Below are 18,467 nucleotides of genomic sequence, written 5' to 3'. Positions count from 1 at the left end.
GCATTCGATGGAGAAATAGAACTGGAACCGAAGGAGCAAGGGGAAATTTGGATCTTTCGTTTTGTGTTCCTTCTTTTTTTTTTTTTAATTTTTTTATCAATAATGTTATCGGGGGGGGGTAGAAGTGGGATTAATCAAAATTTGCCATTTTCTATCTCAATGGTACACTAAATTCATGAGATTCTGAGTGTAGCTTTTAATGTCCAAGAAAAGAAAAAGATTAGCAGATATGACATATTGTTGAGATGGTGGTGCTTATGGCCATGCGTCATCATTGGGATTTATCTCTTTTGGCTTTTCAACTTTCTTAAGTGATTTTGTGAAGCAAATTGAAACGAGAAAATATAGTCGAATCAGGTTGCTCTTGGTTCGACCCTCACCGTCGGAAGAAAGGAATCGATTCGCTTTTGAGTGGGCCGGTTCAAAAGATAGCTTGTGAGGAGTAAACTGACTCACTCAATCGCTTAATCGCGACAATCTTTGTGGATGGATCGTCGAGGAGCGGTTAAAACACTTGCGGAAGATACCGATCGTTATTATATGGATAACTACCATATAACGTTCACATTATCAAAGGAGTTATCTATTAGCCCAACCTTAAATGGATCTATCATTAACGGATCTATTCTTAATGATCCGACGACCATCCGGAGGCTCAAATACATCCAATGAAGGAGATCCAAAGGTACACACTTATATAAGACATCACCCCCACAAGTTAGGGGGATATAGATACAATCAATCGTATTCTCAATATTCATTCTTTTGCTCTATGCTAGAGCCGTTTATGATCAGTCATCAACCACTTAGCCTTTGAGGTGGACTCACCCCCGGCGGTCGGGCCCATCCGACGTTCTTTTTGCGGTCATCCACATGAGATCTAAGGGCTCGATTTTGAACGCATCATTTGGCGTCGTCTTCGAATCACTCTAAAGCCATGGTTACTAGATCAGCGCCAACTATACAGCCAGCGAAGTTCTCAACTCCCAGGAGGAAATAATCCAAGATATCCCCGAGGGAAGTCGCCTCATGAAGTACGGGAAGATGGTGGTTAGGGAGGTAATAATCCTCCTGATCCACTCTAGTACCACTAGATCAATTGAAGCTCCATCTATTGGAGGTGAATCGACGCTTTATACGTTGACCAAGCAAGTGGTGGAGCCACAAGCACTAGCAACGAAAGCGGAAGGCGCTTAGGGGAGAAGTTTGACTTCACTCCCGCCGCGTTCTCCACAAAGGGAGTGTAGACTGATAGATACTGATGTTGGTTAGATTTCCAGAGGCGCCCAAGACAAGAAGAGAACCTAGAGAACGGAGAACTCCTAGGAGAGATGAGAGGTTTGAAAACTAGGAGCACAACTCATTGAACGACAAGGTTGGGTGCGAGTCGAACTCACTCACCTAACTATTAGGCGCACGGTTCGGGATAATGATCGTATCATCGTATAGATCAGCACATATTGTCGATTGGCCAATATCAATCAAAGACCCAGACAATTGGCGAGAGGGAGAATAACCGATGACATTTATTTGGTTATTCAAAAACTGCTTTGGTGAGGTCATCTGATATCAATTTCCTCATTTTCCTTGCCAACCTTTTCTACGTTCACGTTGGAGATCCCATCGCTCACATCACTTACTATCAACTGGCTCGGTAATTCATATAAATCCTTTGTAGAGTATTTGGTTCATCTTTGACCGGAGCAAACAAAAGTGGTTTTCAAATCTTCCTTGGGAAGGATCGGGACTTTGAAGAGTTGGCGCAAATTCTGGATATTCCAAGTGGAATTCAATCAAAAGACCGAGGAGACCTTGTTTACTATCAAACAAGGGAAAAGTGAATATATTCGGAATATCCAAAGATTTAACAGGTCACATGGAGATAAAAATCTAGATGAACATGCTAGCTTTTTCATTGGACTCACTAACCCTCTTGGAGTTACTACTTCAGATATGCCTACCCTATGTTGAACTAGTACAAAGGTCGAGAGATAAATCCTGGATGCACGGGAGACATCAACTCTATAAGAACGGCCCTTGAGAACCATGTTTGTGATCGGTTGGAACCTTCCGCTCGCAACAAAAGTCTCCCAGAGTGTCTCATTAAATACTCCTCTTAATTTCGGATTCTTGGCCCTCTCACTGGGTAGGGAGGTTTGCCTTTCCATAGTTACGGTCATTATACCAATGATTGCCACTTAAGCACATCAGATTGATATCGCGGCCCTTGTCCGTTCGTGGTGAATGGAGTAGAACATAAGGACTTCGAGTCCGACACCAAGCTACTAAATCTAGAAGGTAAGGTGATCGATGCCACTCGGTCACCCTCATTTTGGAGTCCAACCTAGGTTGTCCGCTAGGCCATCCAAGTTCATTGCCGAGCAGCAAAGACCGTGGTGACTCAATCACCTTCGGGAGTGAAAAGCGTTTTTTCCCCAGTGATGCCATGTCATCAGTAAAGATTGCCGGAGTACACAAGTGTTTTGACACTGTCCTCACCTTTTATCCTATGTAGCTTATTGTGGATGAAGACTTAAATGGGCCTCATCCACCACCTTTGTTTCTGTGTCCATCGGTCTCTTTTTATCATGAGCTTCCTGCTTTGTTTACTTCTTGGGTTGGCTTCCACCATCATTCTCGAAGGCCATCCCTATCGTTGGTGCTTTTTCAACCACACATGAGATAAATTCGAATGGATTGGTCGGTTTCTTTAACAAATTTCTAATGCTTGTGCTTTTGAAGTAGGGGGGGTCTGCGTTCCATGAATCGTGTCGGCGTGCCCCGGTGTTGGACAATCCTATATCCATTGAAGTTCCTTTTGGTCACTGGTTCGGTGTTTTGTTAGCCTGTGTTTATTGTTGGGATTTCTCCCAACTTTGGTGTCGGTGCTTTTGGATTTCTCTGGCACGGCCTTGAGGCGTTGTTTGAGACTCGTTTATTGACCCACATGCCCATTTGGTTGGACACGTGGTTGGTCGGGCTGGGTGGGATGTAGTTACGCCCCACCTTGTTTTTCCGCTACCGTGATCTTTTATATTGCCACCATTAACATTAGTTCTGGTGCTACTACACCTCCTCTGTAGTGGTTTCTCTTATTTGTTTTTGTCTTTGCTAGGCTCTTTCGGGTTCACTATTCAGACCTATCGCTAGCTTGTTTGATTCGTATTGAAGGTCACTATCGGATTTAGTGGGTTTCGTACTCGGTACTGTGTTGACTTGATCCTTGGTTCTTTCTGTTTTCGGGTTTGGGCTATCGGTTCGTTTTAGCATGGCCGTCTGTGCTGCCTCGGGCATACTCTTGACGTTCTTCTCGTCCTTCTCCACTTTTGGTTGTGGTGTCGCTTCTCGCCTGGCCACCCTCTCAGTTTTCCTTTGCCTCCCTCTTTGTTTTTCTTCTTTCTTTTTGGTTTTTTTTCTTTTTTTTTTCCCCCCCCCCCCCCCCCCCCCCCCCCCCCCCCCCCCCCCCCCCCCCCCCCCCCCCCGGGGGGGGGGGCGGGCGGGCGGGGGGGGGGGGGGAAAAAAGAACCCCCCCCCCCCCCCCCCCCCCCCCCCCTGCCTTAGGGTTTGGGTGAAAATTTTGTACCATTTTTCTAGCAATTGTTGAGAGTTCTCCATCGTAGTCTTCTTTTGTACATGGTGAAAGTTCATTGTCAACATTGCACATTGTTTTGATTTGTTTTAGATCTATTCTTAATTTCTTTGTGCCCCCATCCCCGAACCTTGTTTGTGCAAAAACCTTTGGCATTGGGTTCGTTCTTTTTAGCAAGGTTTAAAGTATCAATATCGAGTATTGGTATTAAGTATCGTATTTGTTAGGTGATTTTAAGAGACATAATGTCCTGTATCGATTAATGTATCGTATTGGCCAATAATTTTAGTGCAATTTAATAGAGAGACGTATCGAGATATATCGTATTGGTTGTGTCCAATATGGATACGTATCAGCTAGTATATTATCGTATCGTGAAATACTTTAAACCTTGCTTTTTAGTTGTTCTTTGACAAAGAATCTTGTGAACCAATAGATGGCATTTCACATACCATTGCTTACCTAAAACTCTGCAACTCAAAGTGCACTTCAATGACTTTCCAAGCTGGAAACTCTGATCTTTAGATAAAGGAGGAATTGCTTGGCCTTGCTTGCCACAAAAGTGAAATTCATGATAAAGCAGGATAACTCTTCTTCAGACAGTAGAGGAAGTTCAGTACACCAGCAAATTTAGTTTGATCTGGCAGGTACGTTTGCAATCTCTTTTTCATCAGGCTCCTTATCGGAAAAATGGAATCAAGCTCCAATGGAACATTGTTGGTCAGTACTGTAAGTTCCTTGTTTTTCATTATCCCTTTGAACATAACAGCCTGGGGGCATCAGCTTCTGAAGATGGTTTGCCACATCAAAAGCTTAACCCATCACAATGCTTGAAAGACTAAAACTAGAGAATCTATCCCATCATCCAACCAGGAGATGAAGATTTAATTCCTCTAAAACAGAAGTACTTGAGTTTATGCTTGACTTGGGGAATCTTGCAGTGAATTATACTACTTCCCATTAATCAGGGTGAACTGAACATGAAAGCTATAAGAAAAATGTTCTTCAACATGGAAAGAGCCTCTTCTTCCCCCACATCACCCTCTAACACTTGAAAAAAGGAGGAAAAGTTTAAACCAGGATGTGTTATTTGCCAATGCGTTCAATAAAAGGTACCCCCATGGATGCTTATTGCCTTCTGTACACACTGACGGCAAGATATGTAAGACTCAGTATATGACTGACATATATTAGTATCCAATTTATAGAATTGAAACTTGTAAACATATAATACAAATTTGTTTACAGCATAATCACCGAAAAAATTTCTCCGTTGAACACCCTGAATTCCATGAAATTCAGATAAGTTGGATTAAATTAAGAGCAATGAGGAGAAAAAGAAAAAACAGCAGTTACTAGAAGCAAAGACGTTTTCTATTCTTTCCTCAGACTTGGGTTCAAATAAGTGCTTTGGTATCCAAAGGAAAAACATGGATTCAAGTTTCTTCTCCACTGTAAATAAACTTTTATTTCATTGAACTATAGTGTACAAAGACAAATTTAAGTGCTTAATGTGCCAAATTGGGACATGGAAGAAGTGTTACTCCTGCAGGAATAGATGGTTATACTAAGTGGCATCAGATTTTGCTTTGAGCTTTACCGTATAATGAATGCCGACCTTCAGCAACTAGTTCTCCTGATGCTTTGTTTTTCAGTTGAACAATTGTTCCAAAGTATGCTCCCTTACGCCCCAAAGCCTTAGAAGTAACCTCTAATTCGTCCTGCTACAGTTTTGCCAACCAAAAACATTAGAGATTAAAATGAAGAATAAAGAGAATGCAAGGTTAGTTTTTATCCAGAAAACTAAAATGTAATGTTGGTCTAGGCATGTGAGCCAAAAAAGATCAGAAGTAGTGCAACTCTGCAAGGATTACATAATTGGGAAACATGTTTGATTTTGCATTCCCTTTTCTTTTTTTTTTGAATGAATAACAAAATCAAGACAAATAGGAGCTGATTGGAAGGTTCCTTGGGGCAAGGTTTGTTGTTGCTGTTTTTGAATGAGCTGCTACTGTGAAGAAATGTAAACCAAAGAAAACATAGAGAAAGAGACAGAGAAAATTACATATGACAACAACAAACTGCAAGTACAGGACTAAATCTGTCTTCAACTCTCAAAGATTGGAGAGAGCTAGCTAGCAATGTTAGAAGTAGATCTATATTCCATTACTCTGTTGTAATTAACTTCACCACATTTTCCATTAAGCCTGAACCTGTTATCTCCATAGTGGGAATTGATTTAGTGTGTGGGCATGAGTTTTGTTAAAGGGTTTGATTTAATGTGTTCCATCAGCTCTGTAGCTTCTGATATATTGATCAAGTACCTAACCTTTCTCAAGGTTAGCTAGCAAAGGACCACTTGAATCAGAATCAAGACCATCAAGAAAGATGAAGCTAGCTTTCCAGCCTCTCATGCAGTTGGAAGGCAAGTGGTATCCTTGCACACTGTGCTGCTGAGAATATGATCTCCCAATACAGTACTAAACAGAGGATGGAAATTGCAAGTTACCGAAAATTATAAATGCCAACTGAAACAAGGAGAAGCAAACTTACATTAGCCCTGGCAGCTGAAAATAATGCAATTGACATGTCCACTGATACTTTAACTGGAGGATCATCCATTAGGATCGATGCTCCCCCAATCTCATCAACTAAGTTAACAATAGCACCTGGGGACAAGTTTCCACTTCCATCCTGTTTGATTTACAGCACTAGTCAAAGGCAATTCAAACAAAGCCCTAATTCAAGATTACATCTTTCGATCATTTTCAGAAAAGGAAGAGATGGAAATTAATGGCCATTTAATTTTCTTCCCAAAGCCCATTTTGATTCAAATACTGTCAAAAGTGAAGAAGTGGTCTTGGAGAGGTAAGGTAGAGGGTTTGCTTACAGTGAGGCGTGGGGGAACCTTGAAGGTGCAAACAACGAAGCCAGGCTCGATTCGATCGACGGTGATGCCCCTGAGGGCGAAGGTCTCGTAGAAGCTTGGAGCGGAACCAGCCTGTCGAGGGCTAAATGTTAACTGCGATACGGCCTTCGATTCTTCCTTCGTCAATCTCAAAACCTCTCTTGCCTTCTCCATTGAACTCTTCTTCAAGCTTGAGGTTCTCAATTCACCAAATGCATCATTAGAATCATGATTGAAAACTTGGATTTGACTTTGAAGAGCGTTTCAGTCTAAATTTTCATAAATTTGAAGTACCAAGTCGAAAATGACAAGAAATCGTGGCTACTCGTCCGTTTTGACGTGTTAAATGGGATTTGAATTCTCGTTTCTTCCATGAGTATTTTTACTTCGCGCCCCCTTGAATTATAGTAGAACGCTTGACTTTTCCATATTACTGACCCAATTTTATAATTTGAAAAATGATTTTTTTTCATGGGGCCCCTTAAGTAGGGCTATATTCTTGATTGCCCCCTTTGTATATCAAATATTTCATGGTGCCTTCTAAGTATATCTCAATCTTTCAAGTTACCATTCTTATCGGTTAAGCATTTCAACCATTAAGTGTGGGTTATAAATTGTTTAAAATGTAATTATTTTTGTCTAAAGACCAAATTGCCCTCTAATTCACTTGAGTAACCAACCCTGGGTCACCCATCTTCTTCCCTTATCCTTCGGAAACCCCACATCGTCGGGGCAGTGGTGATTGCCGGCAATGTGGGGTTTCCGAAGGGTAAGGGAAGAAGATGGGTGACCTAGGGTTGGTTACTCAAGTGAGTTAGAGGGCAATTTGATCTTTAGACAGAAATGATGACATTTTAGACAATTTACAACCCACACTTAACGGTCGAAAAGTTTGACCGTTAACAGGGGTAACTTAGAATTAATATTAGGATATGCTTACCGTAGAATATTTGACATATAAGGGGATGGTCAAGAATTTAGCCCCCACTTAAGGGTTAAGGGGATGCCATGAAAAAACTCTTTGAAAAATTATCCGTTACACTCTATTAGCTTTTCTGTTAAATTTAAACTTAAAATGACTATTTTGCCCTTTATCATGTAAAGTGTCTTTAATGGCCCTACCCTGAAATGACCATTTTGACCATGTCATACTACACTCAAGTTTCATCTAGTGGACCATTGGATACTTGACACGTGTTTTATTCCAATCCTAAGCTCAATATTATTTTTTTTGGTTTGCCAACCCCCCGGTTTCCAAGGCTTTGCCCTGACTAATCTAGTGTTCGAACTAGGTTGCACACCTGGTTGTGGTGGGTGAGTCTCCCAGTGGGGATTTTTTGCATCCACAAGATTTCGATACCGGAATCTTGCTTAAGCGGACCAAGCTGCTTACCACTTGGACTAAGCTCAATATTTTCCCAACTATTAACCGTAGTTTCATCCTCTACCAATTCTCTCTCCTCACTAGATTCTCTTTTCTTTCACCTTTTACTTCAGCTCTGGCACCGGCCACGCCACCATTTTTCGAAGATCTCATCTCTATTAAAATCCCATTCTGTTGTAATCTTGTCTTTACTAAGAAATTTGTTCTTCAGTTTTTAAAACCCTCATTTCCCTTTCCTAAATCAAATTTTATTGAGGCTTCCATGGTTATTGGTGCTGAAAATGATAAAATAACATTGAACTAGGTTCGACCACGGTTTGGGGTGGTCGAACTTGGTTTGGAGGTTGAACCATCAAGTAGCATACGGATGAAGGAACCTGAGAGTTATGGAAAGAAACGTGCTCCCGTGGAATTAAGGATACACGATCTTGCACACAATGAAACTATAACTAACTCCCAAAGATGGGAAAAACCCTACGATAGGACGACCACCAAGAAAGAGCATGTACAAAATCCAACGATCGAGAACATAGAACAAAATTCCCTCGAAACTTGCAAAATTTCCACAGAAATTTCCCATTTTGGAAAATGCGAAATGAAACTCATGAGGACCGAAAAAAAATCCTCAGTTTCAATCGAAACTATCGAAATTTCGTAAAAACTTGTCGAAACCTCGAAACTTGGTTCATGAAAAAAAAATTCCCAAATTTCGTGGGAAACTTGGGAAATTTCGTGGAAACCTGGGAACTTTCATGGAAACTTAGGACTTTTTCCTGTAAATTTTGTAGCTTTCCCAAATTTTCAATTTTTTTGTTTATTTCATGTCCCAAATACCACGACAAATACCCCCTCCATCAGGACTTCCCTATCCAAAGTGCGGATTTCCTCAGTCTGGTATCTTAAGCATGTTGATGACCAAACTCATAAAGTTACAGTTGTCGATTACCTTGACAACCATAGGCATAAAATGTAATGGGATGTCTATGTTCGTTGGTTGGAGGAGAGGATGTTACATGCATACTATTACTCAGCTCACAGGATGAATCCACTCTTGCCACTCCTCTTAGCACTAAGTTGTATTTTCCTTTTATTATCAACTATTTTGAAGTTAGAAATTATATATTGAATGTTATGTGCTTAAGTAGTTAAGTTTATAATATACTTTTTGGACAACTCTACATTGATGTTATGTACATTGAAATAATTGAATGACATATCTACATTGATTTTTTAGCAAAATACAACCAATGTGATATTTATACTCTCTAAAACCTGTCGAAACTTGTACGGAAAAGTCCTCAGTTTCCTTGAAATTTTCCAAGTTTCCACCTAAGTTTCCCATTTTCACCTGGTCGAAACTTGAGTTTCCCTCGAATTTTTTACCATGGTCGAAAATAGCAGGTAAACCTTATATAAACTAAAGGTTCGCACACAACAAAGGTATCTAAATCGTTCCCTCATTAACGTAATTTAAGCTTTGTAACTAGCTAGAGTTCTATGGTGATCCATTGCTAACTTAATCTTCGGAGGTGGCTTCCCAACCGTCGAGTCGGCCCACATGTAACCTTGTTTTGCAGGCAAGCATTAAGAAATTTGAGGGCTAAACAGTTTTTGGACGCATCAGGTGCTTATGAAAATTAAGGTCTGAGCATTCGATGGAGAAATAGAACTGAAAACCGAAGGAGCAAGGGGAAATTTGGATCTTTCGTTTTGTGTTCCTTCTTTTTTTTTTTAATTTTTTTTATCAATAATGTTATCGGGGGGGGGGTAGAAGTGGGATTAATCGAAAATTTGCCATTTTCTATCTCAATGGTACACTAAATTCATGAGATTCTGGAGTGTAGCTTTTAATGTCCAAGAAAAGAAAAAAGATTAGCAGATATGACATATTGTTGAGATGGTGGTGCTTATGGCCATGCGTCATCATTGGGATTTATCTCTTTTGGCTTTTCAACTTTCTGTTAAGTGATTTTGTGAAGCAAATTGAAACGGAGAAAATATAGTCGAATCAGGTTCGCCCTTGGTTCGACCCTCAACCTCAGTCGGGAAGAAAGGAATCGATTCGCTTTTGAGTGGGCCGGGTTCAAAAGATAGCTTGCTGAGGAAGTAAACTGACTCAGTCAACAAGCACGCCCGAATCCGCGACAATCTTTGTGGATGGATCGTCGAGGAGACGGTTAAAAACACTTGCGGAAGATACCGATCGTTATTATATGGATAACTACCATATAACGTTCACATTATCAAAGGAGTTATCTATTAGCCCAACCTTAAATGGATCTATCATTAACGGATCTATTCGTTAATGATCTGACGACCATCCGAAGAAGGCTCAAATACATCCAATGAAGGAGATCCAAAGGTACACACTATATAAGACATCACCTGCCCACAAGTTAGGGGGATATAGATACAATCTGAATCGTATTCTCAATATTCATTCTTTTGCTCTATGCTCAAGCAGAGCCGTTTATGATCAGTTCATCAACTGACTTAGCCTTTGGAGGTGGACTCTCGACCCCGGCGGTCGGGCCACATCTGACGTTCGTTTTTGCAGGTCATCCACATGAGATCTAAGGGCTGAGCAGATTTTGAACGCATCATTTGGCGTCGTCTGTGGGAATCACTTCAGAAAGCCATGGTTACTAGATCAGCAGCAGCAACTATAGCAGCCCAGCGAGAAGCTGGCGTTCAACTCCCAGGAGGAAATAATCCAGAAGATATCCCTGAGGGAAGTCGACCTCATGAAGTACGGGAAGATGGTGGTTAGGGAGGTAATAATCCTCCTGATCCACTCTAGTACCAGCTAGATCAATTGAAGCTCCATCTATTGGAGGTGAATCAGACGCTTTATACGTTGACCAAGCAAGTGGTGGAGCCACAAGCACCTGAGCAACGCAAAGCGGGAAGGCGCGTAATACAGAGGGAGGAAGTATTGACTTCACTCCCGCCAGGACGTTCTCCACAAAGGGAGTGTAGACTGATAGATGACCAGAATGTTGGTTAGAATTTCCAGGAAGGCGCCCGAAGACAAGAAAGAGAACCTAGGAGAACTGGAGAACTCCCTAGGAGAGATGAGAGGTTTGAAAGACTGTAAGGAAGCACAACTCATTGAACGACAAGGTTGGGTGCAGGAGTACGAACTCACTCACTAACTATTAGGCGCACGGTTCGGGATAATGATCGTATCATCGGTGATAGATCAGCACATATTGGTCAAGAATTGGCCAATATCAATCAAAGACCCAGACAATTGGCGAGAGGGAGAATAACTGATGACATTTATTTGGTTATTCAAAAGACTCCGTTTGGTGAGGTCATAGCCGGATATCAATTTCCTCATAATTTCCGGTTGCCAACCTTTTCCACGTTCGACGGTTCGGGAGATCCCATCGCTCACATCACTTACTATCAGCAGACTATGGCCGTTGCGGGTAATTCATATGAAATCCTTTGTAGAGTATTTGGTTCATCTTTGACCGGAGCAGCACAAAAGTGGTTTTCAAATCTTCCGTTGGGAAGGATCGTGGACTTTGAAGAGTTGGCGCGAAAATTCATCAGATGATTCCAAAGTGGAATTCAGATCAAAAAGACCGAGGAGACCTTGTTTACTATCAAACAAGGGAAAAGTGAATATATTCGGGAATATCTGAAAAGATTTAACAGGGTCACAATGGAGATAGAAAATCTAGATGAACAGGTAGCTAAAGCTGCTTTGTTCATTGGACTCACTAACCGGCGACTCTTGGAGTTACTACTTCAAGATATGCCTACCACCTATGTTGAACTAGTACAAAGGTGTCAGAAGCAGGCAGAGGTAACGAAGATCCTGGATGCACGCCAGAGAGACATCAAAGCCTCTATAAAAGAACAGAAGGCCCTTGAGAACAAGCAGAGGCCGAAGCAAAATGTTTGTGATCGAGTTGGAAAGCCTTACCAGGCATCGCAACAAAAGTCTCCCGACAAGAGTGAGTATACTCCATTAAATACTCCTCGGGCTAACAGCTTAAACATTATCAAGAGGCAGAATATCCTGAAGTGGCCACCAAAGCTTCCTACGAAGCCTATGGAGTAGGATAGGGAGAGGTATTGCCGTTTCCATAAGGATTACGGTCATTATACCAATGATTGCAGGCACTTAAAGGCCGACATCGAAAGATTGATATCGCAAGGCCACTTGTCCAGTTTCGTCAGGGGGAGATGAATGGAGCCGCAAGACACAGGTAACAAGAGGGAACGTTCGGTAAGTCCGGAACGACCAACCGAAGCTACTAAATCTAAGAAAGGTAAGGAAGTGATCGATGCCACTCGGTCACCCATACTGACAATATTTGGAGGTCCCGAACCTGAGGTTGCTCCGGAAGCTAAAGGCCAAATCCAAGTTCATTGGAACCGGAGAAACGCAAAAGCGGAAAAGACCGAATGGTGAAGGCTCAATCACCTTCGGTGAAGAAGATGAAAGAGACGTTTGTTTACCCCATGATGATGCCATAGTCATCAAAGTAAAGATTGCACGCCGAGAAGTACACAAAGTGTTAGTTGACACAGGGTCTGCTGCAGACCTTTTATCCTATGTAGCTTATCAAAAGCTTAAAGTGGATGAAGACTTAAATGGAGCCGTCATCCACGCACCTATATGGCTTTGCTGGATCGTCCGCAATAGCTGAAGGATCCGTACAGCTGGATTTATCAATCGGAAGCTTCCCTAAGGAGGCTATTGTTCGGGTAAACTTCTTGGTAGTTCGGGAACTTCCGGCTTACAACATCATTCTCGGAAGGCCATCCCTATCAAAGTTAGGTGCTATAGTTTCAACCAAGCACATGAAGATAAAATTCTGACCAGAAATGGGAATTGGTCAGGTTTCTTCTAACCAAAGAATTTCTCGACAATGCTATGTAGCATATTTGAAAGATAAGGAGGGCTCGAGGAAGGTAACTGCGTTACCAATAGAAATACGAGATGATCGGGACGAGGCAGAGATGCAAAGACCCGAGTCAGTCGAGAAGTTGGAACAAATCCAGCTATATCCTGATAATGAAAAAAGAATTACCTATATTGGATCTGAGCAGCTAGAGGAATTCAAGCAGGGACTGAAGTTTTTGCTTAAGCAAAACAGTGATGTGTTCGCGTGGTCTGCTGAGGATATGTTGGGAATTGATCGCCAGGTTGCAGAGCACAAACTTTGGATAGATCCAAAGGTGAAACCAGTTATTCAAAAGAGGAGAAATTTCTCCATAGAAAAGCACGAGGCCATTAGAGGCGAAGTTGAAAATTTGAAGAACTCTGAGTTTATTGAACCCACGAAATGCCCAATTTGGTTGGACAACGTGGTAATGGTCAAGAAGGCAAATGGAAAGTGGAGAATGTGTACAGATTACACAGACCCCAACAAGGCTTGCCCAAAAGATTGTTATCCGCTACCCAAGATAGATCTTTTAATATATGCCACCGCAGGATATGAAACATTAAGTTTCATGGATGCATACTCGGGATACAACCAGATCCTCATGAATAAAGAGGATGAAAAGTTTACTGCCTTCATGACTGATCGTGAAAGCTTCTATTACAAAGTCATGCCGTTTGGCCTGAAAAACGCAGGGGCTACTTATCAGAGAGTTGTCAACAAAATATTCAAAGACCTAATCGGGAGAAACGTGGAAGCGTATGTTGATGATATGCTGGTGAAAAGCACTGCAAGGTCAAAACATATCGAAGATTTAGTAGAGGTATTTTCAGTACTCCGGAAATACTAGATGAAGTTGAACCTGGAAAAGTGCGCCTTTGGTGTATCATCGGGCAAGTTCCTGGGCTTTATGGTTTCCCAAAGAGGTATTGAGGCTAATCCGGTCAAAATACAGGCTTTTATAGACATGGAAGCACCCAAGACTGTTCGAGATGTGCAATGCCTAACAGGGACACTAGCTGCGTTGAACCGGTTCATCTCACAGTCAGGAGAAAAGTGCCTACCTTTCTTCAAAGCACTCAAAGATTTGAGAGGAAGTAAGGAAGCAAAATGGTCAGAAGAATGTCAAAAGGCGTTCAAAGATCTGAAGGAAACACTAGGAAAACCACCACTCCTGTCCCAACCAGAGAAGGGAGAAATTTTGCAACTATATTTGGCAACATCCCCCTGAGCAGTAAGCGTCGTGCTCTTCCGAGAAAAAGACAAAAAACAGTGGCCAATCTATTATGTTAGCCACGTACTACTCGACGCGGAAACGTGATATTCTCAGATCGAAAAGCAGGCTTTGGCTCTTATGATAGTAGCCAGAAAGATACGGCCATACTTTCAGGTGCATCCAATCGAGGTATTTATTACTTTTCCTCTTAGTAAAGTTTTGCGTAAACCTGATTTGTCTGGAAGAATGGTGGTATGGTCGGTTGAGCTAAGCGAATTCCAAGTAAGCTTTAAGCCTAGAACGACAATCAAGGCCCAAGCATTGGCCGACTTCGTAGTAGAAACTACTGCACCGATAGAGGAGATTGTAGAGCCTAGTATTCTGACCATGTGGGAGGTATACGTGGACGGCTCGAGCAATAAACTAGGAGCAGGGGCTGGGATTCTTTTGAAAAGCCCAACAGGTTTTATTATTCGTTATGCGTTAAGATTCGCATTCGAAGCAAGTAACAATGAAGCAGAGTACGAGGCTCTAATAGCTGGACTTCGCTTGTCAAAAGCATTGGCAATAGCGGAGGTAACTATCTTTAGTGACTCGCAGCTTATTGTCAACTAAGTACAAGGGAGTATGGCGTCAAAGAACCCCGACTACAAAAAGATCAAGAGATTGTGCAATCATTGCAGAAAGAATTCAGGAATCTGAAAGTATGTCAGATCCCAAGAAAAGAAAATATAATGGCAGATGAGGTATCAAGACTAGCTAATGCAAAGGAAAAAAATTTAGACTTTTCAGTCTATATTGAGGAAGTAACATTCCCAAGCAATCAGGAGAAGGAGATATCCTATATTGAAGCTGAACGATGCTGGATGGACCCGATCGTGGAATATCTCAGAGATGATAAGCTACCGGAAGATCCGAAGGAAGCAAGGTTAATCAAGGTACGGGCAGCACGATTTATAATGCAGAGTGGAAGGCTGTACCGAAGGTCCTATGCTGGACCCCTCTTAAGATGCTTGGGTCCTGAAGGATCGGAAATAGCTCTAGCGGAGGTTCACAAAGGGATTTGTGGGGCTCACATGGGCGGTCGAGCTCTGGCCCACAAAATTTTGAGGCTCGGTTTGTATTGGCCGAAGCTCCATAAAACTGCAATGGAATATGTTCGTCGATGTGGCAATTGTTAGATCCATGATACGGTATCAAAAAGGCCAGCTGGAACCTTGACCTCAATTCTAGACCCCATCCCTTTCGCGATGTGGGGAATCGATATCATGGGAAAATTCACCAAGGCAGCTAGCGAAGAGAGAATATCTAATAGTAGCAATTGATTACTTCACCAAATGGGTAGAAGCTAGTGCTCTAGCGACCATCACTAAAAGAAAGGTGGAGAAGTTCGTGTTAGAGTCCATCATATATCGGTTCGGGATGCCAAAAATTCTCGTAACTGGTCATGGTACACAATTCGACAATCCACAATTTGAACAACTTTGCAATACGTATCTAATCGAGCATCGTAAGTCATCAGTAGCATATCCCCAAAGCAACGGCCAAGTGGAGGTTACGAACTGAACACTACTTGACGGGATAAAGAAGAGACTCAAAGCTGATAAAGCTTTATGGGTCGAAGAATTGCACAACGTTCTGTCGGCCTATCGAACCACGGTTCGAACTCCCACAGGAGAAACTCCTTTTAAATTGGCATACGGGTCTGAAGCATTGGCACCTGTCAAAGTAATGGCTGGAACACTGCATGAAAGAGAATTCGAGGAAAAAGCAAACGAACAAGGATTGCTAGATAGCCTTGAATTATTAGATGAAGTTCGTGTAAGAGCAATAGCACGAACTCAACATTATCAAAGAAGGATAGCGTCACATTACAATTCCAAAGTAAAGAGTCGTCGATACCGAGAGGGAGACTTGGTATTAAGGAATACCTTGGCTTCAGACCCACGCCACCAGAGGAAATTGGACCCTTCATGGGAAGGCCCATATATGGTAACTAAAACGGTCGGTTTAGGAGCATATAAGCTGAAGAATATGACAACAAACAAAGAGCTGGATAGTTCATGGAATGCTAGACACCTGAAGAAATATTATCCTTGAGAAGATTATCATTTTCATTCATGATGTAACATCATTCAACTCAATCAATACAATTCTCAGTTTTCAACACACCGTCTTGTGATTGGGGGCAACACACAATACTCAGATCAGATTCAGCGACAAAATTATAAGGCATTAGTTTAAAACCCGAGTGAGACCTTCTCAAACTTATTGAATTTCTACGGAAATCCTTAAGTCAAGGCATCGGTTTAAAACCCGTGTGGGACCTTCTACAAGGCATCGGTTTAAAACCCGAGTGAGACCTTCTCAAACTTATTGAATTTCTACGAAAATCCTTAAGTCAAGGCATCGGTTTAAAAACCGTGTGGGACCTTCTACAAGGCATCGGTTTAAAACCCATGTGGGACCTTCTACAAGGCATCAGTTTAAAACCCAAGTGAGACCTTCTTAAACTTATTGAATTTCTACGGAAATCCTTAAGTAAAGGCATTGTTCTCAAACAACTAAGACCTATTACAGCAGAGACTCCAGTGACTGACAAAGTTCAAAGATGAAGGTAATTCTTTATTCCTTTAAACGACCAGAAGGGGTCAACCTTTACATCAAATATATATATGAGATAACAAGTGTTGAGATACAATCCTCGTTCGGTCAAGAAGGAAAATCATCATCGGTGATTGTGAAGAGCTCCAAAAACAGGATCGAAGTAGCTTTGTCAGAAGCAATACAAAGTCAAGAGAACAGAGTCAGGAAAACATATGATGGCTACTGGCCATGGAGACATAGGTCCTCTCATCATTTGGTTCCCCTCCTTGGTGATTGTGAAGAATTCCGTAAACTCCCCCTACAAAATCCTCCTCAATTCCATACTCTTTATCCAGCTTTTCCAGAAGAGGCCTAACCTTTGGTCAGACCTGCATTCGAGGCAAGCTCTTCATAGCTGAATCCTTTGAGAGGGGACAAAGGAGGAGAGTTGTTTTTGAAATTTAAAAGTAACCGCAAGCGCACGGTATCGTGTAGCTAACGGGTCGATCTCAAGGAGATATACCACTTAGAATTCAACTTCTTAATAGTAATGCGAGAGTGGAATGATTCAATTTTTGTTAACTAATTAACTAAAATATCCTAATCTATACGTTTAATGCAATCGAATTGAAACGAAAAATAAATTAAACACAATCAATGCATAAATAAAAGACAGGAAAAAAAATGCGAACAATAAAAATAAAAAAGGAAAAGAAAGTAAAACCAGTTAGTATGTTAAAGCAGTCAGTAAAATTTAGTTCATAGCTAAAATGCAGATGCAACACCACCCGTCACTAGAAGTAGAGGTACGACTGTAGGCTTGCTCCGGTTATGTGGTCCGAGATGATGAATGAATAGGCAGAAAGTAAATAACAAAGTAATAAACAAAGCAATAAAAGGAAAATGAAGCCTTAACCAAAGAGAGGCACGACTGTAGGCATCTCTGATCAAAGATCCAGGGGAAGGGAGAACAATAAATAATGCTGAAAGTAAATCCTAAATTAAGAATATGGAGGGGTAGACAGAAGCGGGAATGGAGGGAGGAGAGAAGATTAATAAAGAAGGTTACTTACTTGCGAATTGAACAAACGATTCGAATCTCAACCAACCCTAACAACCAGATCTAGATCTAGAATGATCTAAATCTGCAATTGCTAGACCCAGAGAAAAACGAATCTAAAAAAATTGAAACTTGAAGCTTGAAGCTTGAACTTGAATTGCATTACATAAAAAGATTAAACCTAAACATTTAATCTAGAAATTTAAATCTCACTAATGCAAGCAAAGAAAACTAGAGAAAGCCTAAATAAACTGAAGAGAGAAAAAATAATGCTTCTACTAAGCTCTAGAACACCTTCTCCTTTGATGGAGTATGCTCTCCTTTTATAGAGTTTACATGAGATATGAAGCACGGCTGAATTTGAATAAAACTCAGGGTTTCTATCTGACTCAGCCAATTAGGGTTTTGATGTAGTAATCGCACTGACTTAGAGAGATCAGATGCATAATTCCACCGTTGGATTTGAGGTTTAAGTAGTCATGAAGCTCTCCTCCAAAAATCAGCACGATCGGACATCGGATGACCGTTCGATGAAGGGTTTGATCAAAACTGGACAGAGGCATTCAAAAACGGGATTTTTCCTCTTTTTCTTTCTGAATATAATTCTTTTTCCTCTTTTTCTTTCTTTAATTAAATCCAAGATAGGAGATAAGATATTGAGGTATGCAAGGACTCTTTTCCATTTGGACTCTCTCAATAATATCTCTGTAGATTTGATTTAAAATCGCAGCCGTAGATCAAATTTGCCTTCTTTATCTCTTCAATATTTCGGAGTTGGCCCATAATCACACATCTCTAACCCATCATGCTCCAGATCAGG

At 41.3% G+C, this 18,467-nt stretch overlaps 1 protein-coding gene across 1 annotated transcript; it reads right to left on the bottom strand.

The window, feature by feature from the left end:
* Positions 1-4,989: 4,989 nt before the first annotated feature.
* LOC149023913 (uncharacterized) lies at positions 4,990-6,830 on the bottom strand. Its single transcript, XM_089142864.1, has 3 exons — positions 6,480-6,830; positions 6,143-6,283; positions 4,990-5,310 (listed from the first exon to the last, which is right to left on the bottom strand). Exons 1-3 carry the CDS (start codon positions 6,669-6,671, stop codon positions 5,167-5,169), a joined length of 477 nt encoding a protein of 158 aa, XP_088998990.1. The 5' UTR covers positions 6,672-6,830; the 3' UTR covers positions 4,990-5,166.
* Between the last annotated feature and the right edge of the window lie 11,637 nt (positions 6,831-18,467).

The sequence above is a fragment of the Hakea prostrata genome, chromosome 2, assembly GCF_041222555.1.
Source record: "Hakea prostrata isolate BN-2017 chromosome 2, UWA_Hpros_2, whole genome shotgun sequence".
In the NCBI taxonomy this organism is placed as follows: Eukaryota; Viridiplantae; Streptophyta; class Magnoliopsida; order Proteales; family Proteaceae; genus Hakea; species Hakea prostrata.
Note: the sequence above shows the minus strand (reverse complement) of the source record. Positions and strands in the feature narration are given on the sequence as shown.